Genomic DNA, 18,092 nt, shown 5'->3' with positions numbered 1-18,092 from the left:
TTGGAGAGACAAGCACCACAATCACAGGGGCGTACCTAGGCAAACTGGCGCCCGGGGACAAAACCTGAGTTTGGCGGACCCGGTGTATGGGCCACCTCCCCACCATGACAAACAGGTATTTTTTTTGTACCAGCTCACAAATCACCTCCCACTCCCATCAAAACATACATGGCTCTCTACCCACCAACTCTTTTCCTAATTTCCTAATCACAACGACCCTTGAGGTAGGTTGTTGGCCTGGCTTAATTCAAGCTAGTGCAAGTGGGTGATTAAGCATGGAAATCTCTCTAAAATTTTAACAAAACATTTGCCAAACAAATGTCAGCATCATCTCTCACAAAACACCTCCAGTGGAATCCACTTTCATTGGTGTTTAAACTAGGAACTCCAGATTCTTCTTTTAAATCTACCTTAAAGGGAGAGAATCTGGGGTCCCGATTAAACTAAGAATTGAAAATGATGCTTTGAGGTGGATTCTCCCCACCCTGAAACAACATCACTTTTGAGGGTTGGAGATTCGGAATAGGAAACAAATAGCAGATTCGGCTGGAATCTGGACAAATTTGAGCATTCAGACAAAAGTGTCTGATTATGTCCGCATAACTCAAAAAAAATTACCAAATCACGAATGCAAAATGCCCCAGGTTTGGGGGGGCTGTTGGTGTTTTTTTCTTCAGCCTGCAGGGGCGCATTTTTTTAAAGCTAAGCGGCACCATGATTTCGAGGCATCATCAGAGACTGCCTGTTCAGTACCACCTGAGTTTGGCAATGTGTTTGGTTCAGGGGCAGCAAAGTTATGGTTTAAATGGAATGCCCCATCCCCATTGTTTTCAATGGGAGCTAACAGGAGATGGGGGCTGCCCATTTGAGGGACCATAACTTTGGTTTTCTCCCTGAACATAACTTCACCAAACTTAGGTGGCATCATAGAGCGGATTACCAGCAGATGATACCCTGAAATTTTTTGGTGTCACTAGCTTTAAAAATACATCCCTTCCAGGCACCCCAAGAGAAATTTGCCAAGATTCTTTGTTTGCAGTGACTTTGCTCCATTGTAGCTAATGAGAATTTCTGAGGCAGGCTGCACATTTTGAAGATAGAGGTGCCAGACTTTCAAAGGTGACTCCAAGGAGCCTTGGTAATAGCATCAATCTTGGTGAGCTTGCTTCTGGGTGGAGTTGAGAGTTCTGAGAGAGAACTCAGCCCACAGGCTTTCATGTGCAGAATGAGGGAAACAAAATAAGCCTTTTGAGGGGCCCATAAGAATTGAACCCCAGAAGCAGGTCTCCAAACCTGGAAGCTATTACCAGGAGGCCTTCCTAGAGCCACCGAGAAAGTCTGGTGCCTCTATCTTCAAAATGTGTGCAGCCTGCCTACACACTCAGAAATTTTATTGTGGCTACAATGGAGCAAGTCACTGCAAAACAAAGAATCTTGGGCAAATTTCTTGGGGTGCCTGGAAGGGATGTATTTTTTAAAGCTAGTGACACCAAAATTTCGAATCATCTAGTAACTATTCTAACGATGCCACCCAAATTTGGTGAAGTTATGTTCAGGAAACCAAAGTTATGGTCCTCAAATGGGTAGACCCCATCTCCTGTTAGCTTCCATTGAAACAATGGGGATGGAACCCATTGAGGGGTCCATAACACTAAACCAAACATCACCAAGTTTGGGTGGTATCAAGACAATATCTGGATGATACCCTGAAATTTGGTGCCGATAACTATAAAATGCGCCCCTGCGGAAGCGAACGTGAAACGCTTAAAATTTAAAACACACAGAAGCGACCCCTGAAATGTTGGCTTACGTGACCAAATGGGGGGGCGCCCGAGGATTATAAATTCCCCCTGTCCCTAGGCAGGAACGCCACTGCACAATCATGTTATGATTTAGTTGACCAGCAACTGTTCCTGAAGAGCATTTGTAGCTCCGGTTATTGTGGAGCGTAACAACGAACCCCGTATCAAATGTGATTTTTTTGAGGGGTGCTGTGTGGTTTCCGGGCTGTATGGCTGTGTTCTAGCAGCACTCTCTCCTGACGTTTCGCCTGCATCTGTGGCTGGCATCTTCAGAGGATCTGATTTTTTTTCTTGCAGGTTTTGTTTGTTGGTTTTCAGTTGAACCTGGAATGGTTCCAAAAGCAGCCATTTGAATCGAGGTGTGAATTGTGCCATCCTACTAAAAGCTCTCCTGTTCCAAAGTGAAGCCTGAAACCCTGTTTCTTGGACAGCAGGCAGTTCTTCTGCTCAAAGAAAAAGAAATCTGCCAGACCTAATCCTTTTTTGAATATTGACTCACTGATAACACCATGTGATTTGCACGCAGAAAATCTTAGGTTCAGATCACGGTGACTCCATTTAAAGGTGATCAGTAGCAAGGTATAGAGCAGTGATGGCGAACCTTTTCGAGACCGAGTGCCCATATTGCAACCCAAAACCCACTTATTTATCGCAAAGTGTCAACACGGCAATTTAACCTGAATACTGAGGTTTTAGTTTAGGAAAAACGGTTGGCTCCAAGGTGTGCGTTACTCAGGAGTAAGCTTGGTGGTAGTCGGAGTCTTTGCTTTGAAGCAACTATGCGAATCTTCCAACGGGTGAATCACAACGCTAGGAGGGTTTACTAAGAAGCAAGCCACATTGCCAGCAACCAAGCTTACTCCCAGGTAAAGGATCACGCTTTAGTTCTTCGCATGAAAATCAGTGGGGTTTAACAGCACTTAACAGGGTTACCTACACTGCTTCCCCAAAACTAGGTCTTAGGTTTAATGCTAATAATTGAGCCCAGTGGCCCAGGCCAGCCTAGATGTGTCGGGGGTGGGGGGACACTCTGTTTGCACATGCCCACAGAGAGGGCTCTGAGTGCCACCTCTGGCACCCAAGCCATAGGTTCGCCACCACTGGTATAGAGAAAGACCTGCCTCTCTCTGCCTTAGGCTCTGGAGAAGACTTCCAGTATACAGTGCTGAGCTAAATGAACCAGTGCTGTGATTTGGTATAATGCAGCTCCATATGTTCTAATATTTCCCAGCACAGTTCCTTGGAATCAAAACTAACTGTCTAAGCTCTTTTGCATCTGTTAAAGTGCCTTTCACCATACACTAATGGAAACTGTTGCTTGCAATGGGCATATGATTCCTTTTCTTAATGCGCTTTATAAGAATCGCTTTATGATGGTGGAAGCATTAAGCAGGGATGCTAACAAGCAAAACTCCTTAATAATGTATACTTTCTTGATCCTGTCCTGCATTTCTTTTCATTCCTATCTTTGATCCAATGTAAAACACATGCACTACAGTCCAATAGGAAGAGAATGAAAGGAAAAGGGTTTTAGATCCAGTCCAGTTCAAGTTAATCATAGCTAAGTGTCATTGAAATCTGCTTAGGATGGCATTATTATTGACAGCTAACTTTAGCTGTGGACAAGGATTTTTCTTGTTCTTTTCTCAATAAAGTAACCTTATTGTGTCTTGATGGAAATCTTGATGTAACACCTTGCAAATGTATTTATCCATAATTGCATGAAGAGTTATGGTCTTTTTACCCTGATGATACCCCGATGATACATATAGATTTTTTAGATATGACCAAGTCATGTCAAGAGGCTATTGGCTTCCACTTTCTTTGGAAAGGGGAACTGAAGGAATCAGTCAAGTTATTTATGTTTTTCAATCAAGAACCAATCTAAACATCTCTATGTGAAACGTTGCCATCAACATTTCTGAGATTATGGCACCGGAGCAGCACTTGTGTTGAAATTGAGGGCTTACTTTATAGACCTGGAATGTCCTGAAGAAAGGGGGGAGAAAGATCCTTAATACTTTTGTCTCCCTTTGTTTTAAAAAGCTGCTGTTAAACATTTTTATTGCTTTATCCTGCATTGCGAATATTTTAAACAACTGTTCTAACCATCTTATTTCCGAAGGGGCAAGAAGAAGTTGTTCCCGGCTGTTTCATCCTATGATCTTCTTATTCAGACTAAGAGGGCTGAAGACTGTCGATTAGCAGCACTCAAGGATATGAAACAGAAACTAGCTTTAATTGAACAGCGGAGAAAGCAAGTATTATCGGGATGGTTTTGGTTTTGTTAATATTGGTGCAGTCTCTGAACACTGTGGTGTCCTCCTGCCACCCTGTGACAGAACACACAAGCTTTTCAAATGTTGTGACTGCTGTTAGGAATATACGCATGCTTGACTCTGCTGGGGGTATGCAGCTTTGTACTATTTTTAGGCGATCTTAGCCAGATCAGTGCCAAATCCGCAACTCAGGGCAGAATGGCACATAATGGTGGGTAGATGATGTATGCAACAGACCAGAAGAGAGAGCAGGCAAATTCCTCCCTGCCTGTTTGCAAAATGTCCATCCAACTGCATTTTTGTCAGACTCTGGAGTCTAGAAATCAGGTATGATGGTCGGGGGAGTAGCCCAAAGGTAGAGGTTGTGGTGGGAAGCAGAAGGTGGAGTGAAATTTTCATAGCCCATTATGCACTGTTTCTTTACCGAAAATGATTTCCCGCCCATTCTATTTTATTACTCTTTGGTGGCAATCTGCAATTAAAGATTCCAGTCTGCTATTTCCATGTGTGGTTCTGTCCGTGTGTTCTGTACCTTCCCAGTTCAGCCCTCCGTGAAAAGGAACAGTGGGCCAGATGGCTGGGGGAAAGCCTCTGCCTGAGACCTCAGTGGGCCACTGCTAATCAGGTGGATCAGTGGTCCAATAGACAGCCCAATCTGGAGGCCCCTCCACTTCCTGATTAATTTTTTATTACTGCCACTATTACTGTTTAAAATTGGCTTTCTGCCTTCAATATTGTCAGGTGAGGCTGTATGTATGAACTTTATGAAATAATTTCCAAAAAACAGGCTGATTATTTTTTAGAGATAAAGAAGTGCTTCAGAAATGGAGGAGACAGGCCAAGTTGATGAGAGAGAAGAAGACAGAGCTATATACATTTTCATCAGAAAAAAGAGACAAGGTATGTAAGCACAGCAGGAGCTGTCCCAAAGAATTTCTTCTCAGCCTTGACACAGACATACCATGTGGTCTCGGTCTACCTATTGGCCTCCCTTCGCTTCTTTTATCTTGTCCTGCCCTAAAGGTCTGATTTAGCTGCTGGGGCATATAAAGAGACTTCTGCATCTTCTGCTAAACAGGATCTTGCTCTAGGCAAGTGAAGAGCAGAACTTTGCCTCACTTTGTGTGAAATCCTCTTTTCCACTCCTGAATGAAAACATTTTGCTACTGAAAATCCCAGGTGCCGCTGCGAGCATTGTCATGGTCCTGTTGTGTGCACCTTCAGAGTGGCAACGGCTTGTCCACATAGGCTTATACGCCATGTCTAACTTGGTATCTCCTTGTGCCTGCCATTTCACTTCAGCAACTAATGATTAAAAAGCAGAAAAAACCGTGTCAGTGGCGATGGGAGGATTGGGCAGCAAGAGGGAGTAGGAAAGAAAGAGTGTAGGCGGGAGTGAAAATCTCCACCTTCTTGTGTACATGGTTGGTAAACCCGGTTTGACAGTGGTCTTCCCAGAAAGGTTTTGTTTCATTCAGTGATTAGATTGTTGGTCATGGGAGGAGAGAATACCAAGGACGGGAAAGGACAATTGGGAGTATAATTAGGCAGCAGTGTCACATGAGCAGTCCAAAACCCCATACCTGTTTAGTCATAAAACCAGATCAAACGCTCCACATGGGATCAGCTGTTGTATACTGAAACCACAACCACCTCTTTGCAAAGAGGTACCAGGACGAGGTTGTTTGCCTCAGAGAAGCAGCATATAAACTTTCGCCAGTTACTGCTGGCTCTGGAATTTCTGCCTTCAAACAGCTTTTCACCCAGCCTTGTTCCTGGACCATATTTGTAGTACAGCATAATTATTTGAAACCTTGAGGTTTTCAATCTTCATGTGGAATTAAAAAATCGTTTTAGCTTTTGATAATCACGTTTTTATCCCACCTTTCTTCCAAGGAGCTCAGGGCAGAGTACATGGCTCTTTCCTCCTCCATTTTACCCTCAGAGTAAAACTGTAGTAGGTTAAAAAGCAAGAGCATGTGACTGCCCAAGGGGAACCTCATGGCAGAGTTGGCTTTGATACCAGATCTTTCCACTACACCATGCTGTTGAGCTGATAATGGAAATTTGAGAAGTTGTATGCATCTCTGCTATAATTACATAATCTGAAAGATAGGCAAGGCTTCAGGGGCGCTGGATAGTTCCTTAGTCTCTACCTATGGCTCCTTACTGACTCTGTCATTAAGGGTCTTTCCCCACTTACCTTAAGCCCCGCGCTACTTGAGGAGAATAGCGCGGGGTCCCCCAGCACTCCCCACGAGAGGACTGCAAAGAGCGCCTTTTGATGACCCCAGCCACAAGGTAAGTGGAGCAGAGAGAAAAGGAGAGTTGAGGAGGAAGGGGAAAGAGAGAGGTACTGGCAGAGCACGGGGTCGTGGGGATGCCTGGGCGCACGGCATAGGGGGGATTAGGGTGAGTGAGGAAACACCCTAAGATATCCTTGTTTAAGTGCTTAATTATTCTTATTTCTGTAAGAAGTCAACAACACTATCAAAAGAGAGCAACACAGTGCAGTGGGTAAGAATGATGGACTTTAATCCAGTGAACCAGATTTGTTTCCCCACTCCTCCACATGTAGCCTGCTGGGTGACCTTGGACTAGTCACAGTTCTCTCAGAACTCTCTCAACCCCACCTGCTGCACAAGGTGCCTGTTGAAGGGAGAGGGAATGTGAGTGTAAGCCATTCTGAGACTCCTTAAAGGTAGAGAAAAGCAGGGTATGTAGCCCCCAGGGTGCCAGCTGAACATTAAATGGCACCACAGGCACTTCATTTTTTCAGGAATGGTTAACTGGTTGGATGGCCAGACTCCATCACTCACCAGCCCCAGCCACAAGGTAAGTGGAGCAGAGAGAAAAGGAGAGTTGAGGAGGAAGGGGAAAGAGAGAGGGCCCGGCTGACTCACAAGTACAGTTCAACTGTATTCAGTGCTGTAATGCTCATCATTGCATTGTAAGTGACTATTACAAACTGCTGAGGAATATATATTCCAGTGACATATCTAATCAAATGTATAATGTGTTGCCCATGCTTGGTTGTAGAAAGACAGGGAAAATGTAAAGCGGTGGGGCCAAATAGCACACAAAATGCAAGACATTTTGATGACATTTCAATATTAATCTCAAGGATGTACAACATTAGAAAGAATTGTGACTGCTTATTCAGTGGCACTTCCTCCCCTCTTTCCTTGCACTGGATCCTGGGAATGTACAGTTTGCAATCTTCTCCAAACCTGCCTGTCCTTCATGGGCTTTCTTTACACCCATTCCTGTGTTCACAGCTGCCAGCTAATTCCCCTCTTCTCCTCCCACAGATTTTCCAGTTTATCCCTCACCTCAGCTCCGTAGCATCATAATTTATTCTCTGTCTCAGCATCCACCTCAGTAAGAACTCTGTGTAGCTCAAAAGCTCACAAGATGTTTCTTCCTTTGGTCAATTGTATTTTTTTATCAATACAATGTATATCAAACACAAGAGGGCACTGGAGTACTACATATTCAGCTGTGGTAAACTTAGAGGCGAACCATATTTTGTAATAGAGTTTTATCAAGTTTTGTAATAGAGTTTTATCAAGTCATCAAGTTTTATCAAGTTCAGTTTTCATGACCTTGACCCCTGCCAGTCTTCTGACAGATTATGCAATGCAGGCTGCAGCTTCTAAGCTAGCAGCGGAGAAAGTCCTGTATGGTGTATTATTTTTGCAGTGGGGAGAACTTTGAATCTGGCTAATGTAAAAACATGGCATAACTGGGGAGAAATTAGTTGGAGAAAATATGATGCTAAACTCCCCTGTACCAGAGTTATAACAAAATTCAGTGGCAAGCAGGGTCTCCTTGCTACTGCAAGTAAGTTCTGTGTTTCGATGTCCAAAAGTCTGTATTTTAATAAATTACTGTCTGACCAGTGCCCCCATACAATTTATGTGGTTTCCAGGTTACTTCTGATAGCTATGAGGATATGAAAATATAAAGTCTATCATGTTTAATTTATATTTTATTTAGTTTATTTCTCTTTCTCTTTTGTTTTATGCCAGTAAAGGCACTGAGGCAGATAATATTATTTTTGCTTGTAGTCGCCTGGTTATCTGTTTCTCACCCAAGTGCTATCGAGTTTCATTTATCCAAAGTGTTACGTAGGCAGGGGAAGAATTCACAAAATCAGGAGTGTTTCTGCTGAGGTAGGATAATGCATGGTGTTGTGATTAAGAGTGGTGGACTCTGATCTAGAGAACCGGGTTTGATTCCTGCTCCCCCACACGAGCGGCAGACTCTTACCTGGTGAACTGGATTTGTTTCCCTGCCTCTACACATGAAGCCTTCTGGGTGACCTTGGGCTAGTCACAGTTCTTCTTAACTCTTTCAGCCCCATCTACAGAGGTGGGATCCAGCAGGTTCTCACAGGTTCCCGAGAGTAGGTTACTAATGATTTGTGTGTGCCGAGAGGGGGTTACTAAGTGGTGATTTTGCTACGCGATTTTTGCCTTAGTTACGCCCCTCCTCTCAGCAGTAGCGCGCAGAACTTGAAGCAGTCTAGCAGGAGGTGCACTGGCATGCGTGGCAGCCTGCGCCTGTGTGCGATAAGTTTCAGCCATGGACGGACCAGTATGGTGGCTGCGTCCTTGCCACAGCCCCGCCCATGAATGCCCTGCCCCCAAAATGCCCAGTCACACCTCCGTCATGCCCCGACCAGCTCCATTGGCGCTACGCCACAGTTTGAATCCCACCACCATGGGAACCTGTTACTAAAATTTTTGGATCCCACCACTGCCCATCTATCTCACAGTGTCTGTTGTGGGGAGGGGGGGCAAATGATTTTGTAAGCCACCTTGAGTCTCCTTACAGGAGTGAAAGATGGGGAATTAATCCAAGCTCTTCTTCTTAATGTGTATATACCCTCTGAACATTAAAAACACAGGCACCATCTTAATAATCCCAGAACATAGTAAAATTGGTCTAAATTATTTATTTGTATGATCTATAGCCATCTTTTTCTTCTGAGGAAGGTCCAGGGTAACCTACAAGGAGAGATATAGGCGTATGTGTGTGTTTTTAAATTTTCACATACAATCCAACTAAAACCAGTAGTCAAATATTTAAACTATACAACCAGTTGAGTTGACTAAAAGCAGTAGCAGTATGTTAAAACATGAGCCAAGTTCCAGAGCAGCCATCTTAAATGCTCCATCTGGGAATCAAAGGCAGCACAAATAAAATGAAGCAGCCTGTCAAAAACATCACAACAGCACTCTTAAGAGACCGCTAAAAGCCTTCGGTATGCATTAAAATCCATCTTATTTGAAAGGCCCTCTGAATTTTTTTTATGCCAGAAGAGGACAAAGACCCAAAGACTTCAGCTCCTACTGTTTGGAAACAGCTGGAATTTAAAATTGGCTTTAACCCAGCGTTTAGAAACATAAATCATACTTATTCAGCTGAGTGTTTGGTTGATCTCCTGATAGTTCTGATTATTTACTGGGTTAGATTTTATCATGTGTATGTGTGACACAAGACACAGGACAGCCTTCAGATTTTTTTTTCAGTCATGAAGCAGCACATGAAAGACTAAAGTAGCAACTTCCCAAAGGCCTCTTAGCAAATCTGTGGCTGATGTGCAATTTGAACTGGGTGGCATAGGTATAGATTTCTTATGGGGTGGGTTCAGTGACTGAGGGCTTTCCAGCTGTTCCATTCCATGCATGCGTTTCAAGCAAGCTGGACACGTGTGGGAGGAGTTTGAACAAGAACCACACACACACACACACACCATGGGTCACAGGGATGTTCAAGCTCTGGCTGACACCCTAGCATTGCCCTGATACGAGGCTCAATTGGAAACAAACAGTGAATTTAGCTAATTTAGAGATCATATTTGCATAATAGAACGGGCATTGCAGTTTGGTGCTTTTGTGTATCCAGAGACCCAAGATCAGCCCAAGAAGATGCCCAGTAACACTGACAGGGTGATTCTTTTCCCTTTACCTTGCTGTAATTATGCTGACAAAACCAAGGTAATGGTCGGGGAGTGTTGGCATAGTGTGGAGACAAAAGGCACACACTAAAATTCTACAATGCCAAAATCCAGCTAATAGTTTGCCAGTTGAGCTTGATTTGTAGCTTAGAGAGCATTCTTAAAGAGAGTTACACCTTCCGAGCCCTTTGACTTCAGTGAACCTGGAAGGGTGTAACTGCTTAGAACGGCACTGCAAAATTGTTTGCCAATATTATAAATGCCAGCATGGAAAAGAAGGTTACTGGTAGTGTTGGAACAAATAGTTAAACATTGGCCGAATAACAAGACTGGTTGACCATTTGATAAGACTTAGATGAATCACCTAACACAGAACAGCTGAGATTTTCTTCTTGTACTGGTGGGGACTGCTGGCTGAAATATGTAACATGGGTTGGGAATACATAACTCAGATTAATCTTTCTGGCATTAGGGTGTAACTCTCACCTGTGCATGTTCTTTGTACTTTACCTTGAGCCATAATGAAAAAGTGATTAAGGTAGTTTGAAGTGAGCCAAATAAATAATAATTTTTTAAAATTAATTAGAATCTCCTAATAGATGTCTAAAATGTTGGTTTTTTAAAAAAAAATCCTGGTCGAAAGATAGCAAAATCTCTATTTTGACAATATTCCATTCCGTGCTGTTGAAAGAGACAACAACCACATAGAAACATGCAGAGGTGTAGCAAGGGGGAAAAGCACCCGGTGCACTGGTACATCCTCCTCCCCGTCCTGCCCCGGAACACCCCCGCCACATCCCGGAATGCCCTCGCCACACTCCCACAGGGGTGCACCCCTGGTGCATCGCGCACCCCCCAGCCCCCTTGGACCTACACCTCTGGAAACATGTGATAGATTTCAAGCTTTCACAAAGTTTCATTTAAAAGTTGCCATTAAAACTGATCTCATCAGATCTCAGAAACTAAGCAGGGCCAACCATGGTTAGTATCTGGATGGGCAACCTCCAAGGAACACCAGGGGTGTCACGCGTGAAGAACGGAGGCAATAGCAAACCACCTCTGAATATCTTTTGCCTTTTTCAAATGCTGTTGATGTAACGTCAAACTAGAATAAATAAGTGCAGGCAGGCAACTTGCTAAAAACGTTGTGGTCTATTAAGTTCATTTGCACAACTGCATTAAAATGAATGCCATAAGTGTATATGTAATTGCATCTAGTTATTATTGGTATTTTAATCTGGGGATTCAGGAGGCACTTCTCCTCTGGCCATTGCACATCAGAGCAAATGTGATTTTTCTCCCCACAATGGGCCACTCCCCACTCACCATAAGCCCCGGGGTCACCTCTTTAAAAGACACGAGGAGGATGGACGTTCCCCACGTCACCAGCGCCCACTGCGCAGCTGCCCTTAATTTGCCGCTCTCCCACCTCCTTGTCGCGCGGCAAATTAGGTCCTCTGAAAAGAGCAACATTTTCAAAAAAACCCCGCAGGTGCTGCAGGGGGGTGGGGAACCTCGGCTGTTTACGCGCGGCTGATTCGCTCTGATGCGCAGCTTCCGGCCAATCAGGAAACAGGAACCACCATTTTGTTTAGGAAGGGTATTCCCGTCAGAAAGTGCTTAAGAATTAAGGCGATGTTACTGTACAAGGCGATGCCAACATTGCTCTTTGCCTGCTCTTTTTTGCTTTCGAGCTCCCACTGTTTTGCGAAACTTGGCGAAGTGCTGCTGAGGCAAAGGGTTGTCGGCCGGTGTAAGCCGAAGCCGATATTTACTTTCATTTTTCTGCCCAAAGCAATTTGCAACATTATTTGAAAGGCCCTCTGAATTTTTTTTATGCCAGAAGAGGACAAAGACCCAAAGACTTCAGCTCCTACTGTTTGGAAACAGCTGGAATTTAAAATTGGCTTTAACCCAGCGTTTAGAAACATAAATCATACTTATTCAGCTGAGTGTTTGGTTGATCTCCTGATAGTTCTGATTATTTACTGGGTTAGATTTTATCATGTGTATGTGTGACACAGGACACAGGACAGCCTTCAGATTTTTTTTTCAGTCATGAAGCAGCACATGAAAGACTAAAGTAGCAACTTCCCAAAGGCCTCTTAGCAAATCTGTGGCTGATGTGCAATTTGAACTGGGTGGCATAGGTATAGATTTCTTATGGGGTGGGTTCAGTGACTGAGGGCTTTCCAGCTGTTCCATTCCATGCATCGTTTCAAGCAAGCTGGACACGTAATGGGAGGGGTTTGAACCCAAGAACCCACACACACACCTTGGGTCTGGGGATGTTCCAGCTCACAGCTGACACCCTAGCATTGCCCTGATACGAGGCTCAATTGGAAACAAACAGTGAATTTAGCTAATTTAGAGATCATATTTGCATAATAGAACGGGCATTGCAGTTTGGTGCTTTTGTGTATCCAGAGACCCAAGATCAGCCCAAGAAGATGCCCAGTAACACTGACAGGGTGATTCTTTTCCCTTTACCTTGCTGTAATTATGCTGACAAAACCAAGGTAATGGTCGGGGAGTGTTGGCATAGTGTGAGACAAAAGGCACACACTGGGAATTCTACACGAAATGCCAAAATCCAGCTAATAGTTTGCCAGTTGAGCTTGATTTGTAGCTTAGAGAGCATTCTTAAAGAGAGTTACACCTTCCGAGCCCTTTGACTTCAGTGAACCTGGAAGGGTGTAACTGCTTAGAACGGCACTGCAAAATTGTTTGCCAATATTATAAATGCCAGCATGGAAAAGAAGGTTACTGGTAGTGTTGGAACAAATAGTTAAACATTGGCCGAATAACAAGACTGGTTGACCATTTGATAAGACTTAGATGAATCACCTAACACAGAACAGCTGAGATTTTCTTCTTGTACTGGTGGGGACTGCTGGCTGAAATATGTAACATGGGTTGGGAATACATAACTCAGATTAATCTTTCTGGCATTAGGGTGTAACTCTCACCTGTGCATGTTCTTTGTACTTTACCTTGAGCCATAATGAAAAAGTGATTAAGGTAGTTTGAAGTGAGCCAAATAAATAATAATTTTTTAAAATTAATTAGAATCTCCTAATAGATGTCTAAAATGTTGGTTTTTTTAAAAAAAATTCTGGTCGAAAGATAGCAAAATCTCTATTTTGACAATATTCCATTCCGTGCTGTTGAAAGAGACAACAACCACATAGAAACATGCAGAGGTGTAGCAAGGGGGAAAAGCACCCGGTGCACTGGTACATCCTCCTCCCTGTCCTGCCCCGGAACACCCCCGCCACATCCCGGAATGCCCTCGCCACACTCCCACAGGGGTGCACCCCTGGTGCATCGCGCACCCCCCAGCCCCCTTGGACCTACACCTCTGGAAACATGTGATAGATTTCAAGCTTTCACAAAGTTTCATTTAAAAGTTGCCATTAAAACTGATCTCATCAGATCTCAGAAACTAAGCAGGGCCAACCATGGTTAGTATCTGGATGGGCAACCTCCAAGGAACACCAGGGGTGTCACATGAAGGCAGGCAATAGCAAACCACCTCTGAATATCTTTTGCCTTTTTCAAATGCTGTTGATGTAACGTCAAACTAGAATAAATAAGTGCAGGCAGGCAACTTGCTAAAAACGTTGTGGTCTATTAAGTTCATTTGCACAACTGCATTAAAATGAATGCCATAAGTGTATATGTAATTGCATCTAGTTATTATTGGTATTTTAATCTGGGGATTCAGGAGGCACTTCTCCTCTGGCCATTGCACATCAGAGCAAATGTGATTTTTCTCCCCACAATGGGCCACTCCCCACTCACCATAAGCCCGGGCTGAGGTCACCTGCTCTTTAAAGACACCACGAGGGAGGATGGGCGTTCCCCACGTCACCAGCGCCCACTGCGCGAGCTTCTTACTTCAATTTGCCGCCTCCCACCTCCTTGCTCGCGGCGCCAGCAAATTAGGTCCTCCTGAAAAGAGCAAACATTTTCAAAACCCGCGGAAGAGGTGCTGCAGGGCGTGGGGAACTACCTCCGGAAGCGAACTGTTTACGCCGGGCTGGCTGATTAAGGCTCTGATCGCTAGCTTCCGGCCAATCAGGAAACAAGGAACCACCATTTTGTTTAGGAAGAAGGGTATTCCCGTCAGAAAGTGCTTTGAAGGAAATTAAAGGGCAAAGTAATGCAACAAGCGGGCGTTGCTAACATTGCTCTTTTGCTCTGCTCTTTTGCTTTCGAGCTCCACTGTTTTGAAGCTTGGCAAAGTGCTGCTGAGGCACAGGGTTGTCGGCCGGTGTAGGCGAGAGGCCCGATATTTACATTTCTCATTTTTCTGCCCAAAGCAATTTTAACCATCAAGCGGAAGTGGCGTCAGCGTATGTGCAGAACGTCTTTAAAACAATCGCGTTCAGCTTATCCAAACGAATCTTTTTTTTTGGGTCCAGCCAATCAAAATGGAGCCCTTAGTATGCTGGCAATGCGTAACTCCCACTTGTAAAAAATGATGACACACACCGCGTGCAAGCAGCCAATCAGAAGCGTACCGATTGCCTCTTTTGACTCTTGATGTGGAACCCCACTATCGGCTTCCCTGAATGGAAAATGAGTGGAACAAATCGTCTCTCGGTTGTCAAAAGCCACGGGAGGGGCTTTTCTCTGAGGCAGGGGTCTGGCTGTGGGGTTGCACTTCAAAGAGCGAAGGTAAGTGGGGAGTGGCCCAATGGGGCCACTCCCCACTCACTAACCGAAGTCAGCCTCTTTAAAAGACATCGCAGGAGGATGGGCGTTCCCCGCGTCACCAAGCGCCACTGCGTTACTCGCTGTACCCTTAATTTGCCGCTTCTCCCACCTCAGCAGCCGGCTTGTCGTAGCGGGCAAATTCAGGTCCACTCTGAAAAGAGCAACATTTTCAAAAAAACCCGCGCCAGAGTGCTGCGGTGGGGGTAGAACCCTCGAGCTGTTTACTGGCCAGCGGCTGATTAAGCTTCTGATGCGCAGCTTCGACCAAATCAGGAAACAGGAACCACCATTTTGTTTAGGAAGAATTATTCCCGTCAGAAAGGTGCTTGGGGGGGAAATTCGAGGCGATTATTGCTACAACAAGGAGGCATTTGATACCAGCATTGCTCTTTGCTCTTTTTGCTCGAGCTCCACTCGTTTTGCAGCTTGGCAAAGTGCTGCTGGAGCACAGAGGTTGTCGGTGTAGCCCGAAGACCGTAAACCGATATTTACTTTCATTTTTCTGCCCAAGCAATTTGCAACAGGCGTGAAGTAGCGGTCAGCATGTACCAGGCGTACGCCTTAAAATAATGCGTTTCCTAGCTTATCCAAGCGAACTTTTGGGTCAGCCAATCCGGAAAATGGAGCCCGTAGCCGGACTGGCTGTAAGCTCCCACTTGTAAATGAAACATGACACACACGTGCCAGCCAATCCAGAGCAGCTCGACAGTTACTTATCTTTGACTCTTGATGTGGAACCCCGCACTATTTCCTGAATGGAAAATGAGTGGGGAACAAATGTCTCCGTTGTCAAAAGCCACGGAGGCTTTTCTACGAGGGGTCGCTGTGGGGTTGCACTCAGACGAGGTAAGTGGGGAGTGGCCCAATGACAATTGTATGTGATGTGGGTATAAGTATTTCGCTGGGAAGAGACATGCTGTAGAATAGTGTTATGGTTAACATACACTTGGGGGTCACTTTTTTGATATGGAAACAATCCTTTGCTTCCAAGCCTCTGTAAGACAAATGTTAAGCAGAAAAGACAAAAACAAATGTGTTTATAATATATTTTTGCAATGTTTACTAACAAAGTTGTAACAAAAGACTTGTTTAACATTTCCCATTTTATTAGAGTGTATAGACTTTGAGTGCCAGCACTGTAAAACACACACAAATATTTCTGTGAACAAAATGGAAAACACTTTTTTAAAAATGAGGGTTATAGCCTTCATCTATCAAACTATGTTTATACAAACTCTATCGCACATTTCCCTGAAAAGAAGCAAGCTTGAATTCTTTGAAGCGTCTTCAGCGGCTGATAAATCTGTTTTTGTCCAAAATATTCATCTTGGACATCACCAACACATTTCTTACAGCTGTTTCTCAAAAGCCAGAGTGATTTTTTCCCTAAGGTATAGCAGTAGAAGCAAGGATTTCCTGTAGAAATGACCTATGTGAAGATTCTTTTGTACTTTTGGACTCTATAAATTATAAAATAGGAGTAATGCCTATGAGAAGTTTTAGTTAATTGTGTGGCTTAGAGTATATTCCAAATAAAGATACGGCAGGATTGTGTAGCTCTTATCATTTTGTCATTAAAAGCCTTAGGTTGGATTGTATACATCTGTTCCACCAGCGGCAGTACTTTCTTCTGGCACAAAGAACCTTCTGTTGACACAAGAGACACTTTTACCTGAAGAACCACTAGGTTGGTGGAATGGATGCACAAAATCCAACCTCATTTTCCTTTGGCCCTTGTGCAGAGTGAATCTATACACCTTTATTTTTGCACCATATTCTGTTTCCTCATGCCTAAGTTTTCTTATTAATCTATACCATTATTAACAACATTCTTGCATCAGTTGTATATAATGGTTGAACGTGGCCCTAGAGCAGTGGTGGCAAACTTCTGGCACTCCAGATGTTATGGACTACAATTCCCATCAGCCCCTGACAGCATGGCCAATTGGCCATGCTGGCAGGGGCTGATGGGAATTGTCCATAACATCTGGAGTGCCAAAGGTTCACCACCACGGCCCTAGAGTGCAGATGACAAAATCTTCACAGTAAGGCCATGTATGGATAGGGGAGGTATTATTTCTTTGAAAAATTGTGGGGAATCCAGAGAGGTCTGAGAAATTTGGTTGGGGGAGTGAGGGTAATGTCCCAATGAGCATTGTCCCAATGAACAATGCTGCAGAGTGAGAGAAGCAAAATGGGTGGCATAGGAAGAAATGGAAGAGGCAAGGAGGATGGTGGGTAGCCAATGAGGGAGGAGAAGGAGGGCTGGGTAGAGAAGGCAGTCACAGTGGCAGGAAAAGGTGACATGCAGCAGTAAAAACAGAGGATAATAGGACATGGTGGGAGGGCGAGGAGGAGCTGTCAGTAGGAGAGCAGAGGATGGAGGAGGGGAGGCAGTGAAGGAGGGGAACACAGAGGTGGAAGGGCGACGGGGAGAAAGGGAAAAGGGAAGAAGTGGAGGCAGCAGCATGAAGGTGGGCAAGAAGAGGGGTGAAAAGTGGGCTAGGGGAGAGAGCAACAGTGGCAGGAGGGGAAGCAGGATGAGGAAGCAGGGACCACTTGGGGGGATTTACTCCCCCTCCCCCACAAGTTTCTCACAAGTCTTCACTTGTAATACATAAATGGTGTTAGAATGCCATAAGAGAAACAAATGAATTTTGAATGGCGGTTGCAAACATAGGCAAAAGGAAACCACTCTCAACAGGACCTGTTTCTTCACCTTCAACTTCAAATTTCTTGCTACTGGTAATCTAGTGATCACTAACTTAGGTCTCCACTTCCTTCTCCCCAAAGTTTCTCTGCCCCAAAACAAAAAGGCAGTAATGGCCTTCCTACACCTCACTGGAGTAGGAGGTGCTCTAGAAGAGACCAGGAGGCATCATCTTTATATGTGCCTGGAGCGCTCATTCAGAAATAGCTGCCTCCTCTGTAGGCGGTTGTGAGGTTTAAAACCTCCCAACATTTTATGATTGGCCCCAGCAGCAAGGGTAATCATTTTGTACAACACTCTGGCTGAATCCTCACTGAAAAGTAATTACAGATATAACCAGGTTTCAAAAGAAACGGCACCTTTTCATGAGGTTTCACCCTCCCCACCACGGTGTGTGTGTGTGATGAGGACATCCATCTCAATCATGCTTTCAAACAGTGCAGCAATCCCCACTACCGCGTGATCGAACGCGCAATCTGCTCAGCTGCTCTTCCTTCCTCGTCCTGATTGGCTGTCGTGCAGTGTTGGGGCGGGAACTTTTTTTGCATGAAAAAAATGTGCTAACATTGAAGCGAGTACTGTTCTTTCGTGCATACATTTAAGCGAGTAATGTT

At 44.4% G+C, this 18,092-nt stretch overlaps 1 protein-coding gene across 2 annotated transcripts in view; it reads left to right on the top strand.

The window, feature by feature from the left end:
* Positions 1-18,092, top strand: part of LRRC27 (leucine rich repeat containing 27) — a 60,290-nt gene that overhangs the window by 29,230 nt on the left and 12,968 nt on the right. For both annotated transcript variants that reach the window (XM_048506152.1, XM_048506153.1), the window contains 2 exons: positions 3,928-4,059; positions 4,885-4,981. In XM_048506152.1, the coding sequence (XP_048362109.1) occupies positions 3,928-4,059; positions 4,885-4,981 (229 nt within the window). The remainder of the gene's footprint in view (positions 1-3,927; positions 4,060-4,884; positions 4,982-18,092) is intronic.

Source organism: Sphaerodactylus townsendi, linkage group LG08, assembly GCF_021028975.2.
Source record: "Sphaerodactylus townsendi isolate TG3544 linkage group LG08, MPM_Stown_v2.3, whole genome shotgun sequence".
Lineage (NCBI taxonomy): Eukaryota > Metazoa > Chordata > Lepidosauria > Squamata > Sphaerodactylidae > Sphaerodactylus > Sphaerodactylus townsendi.
This window is presented reverse-complemented; position numbering and strand designations above follow the sequence as displayed.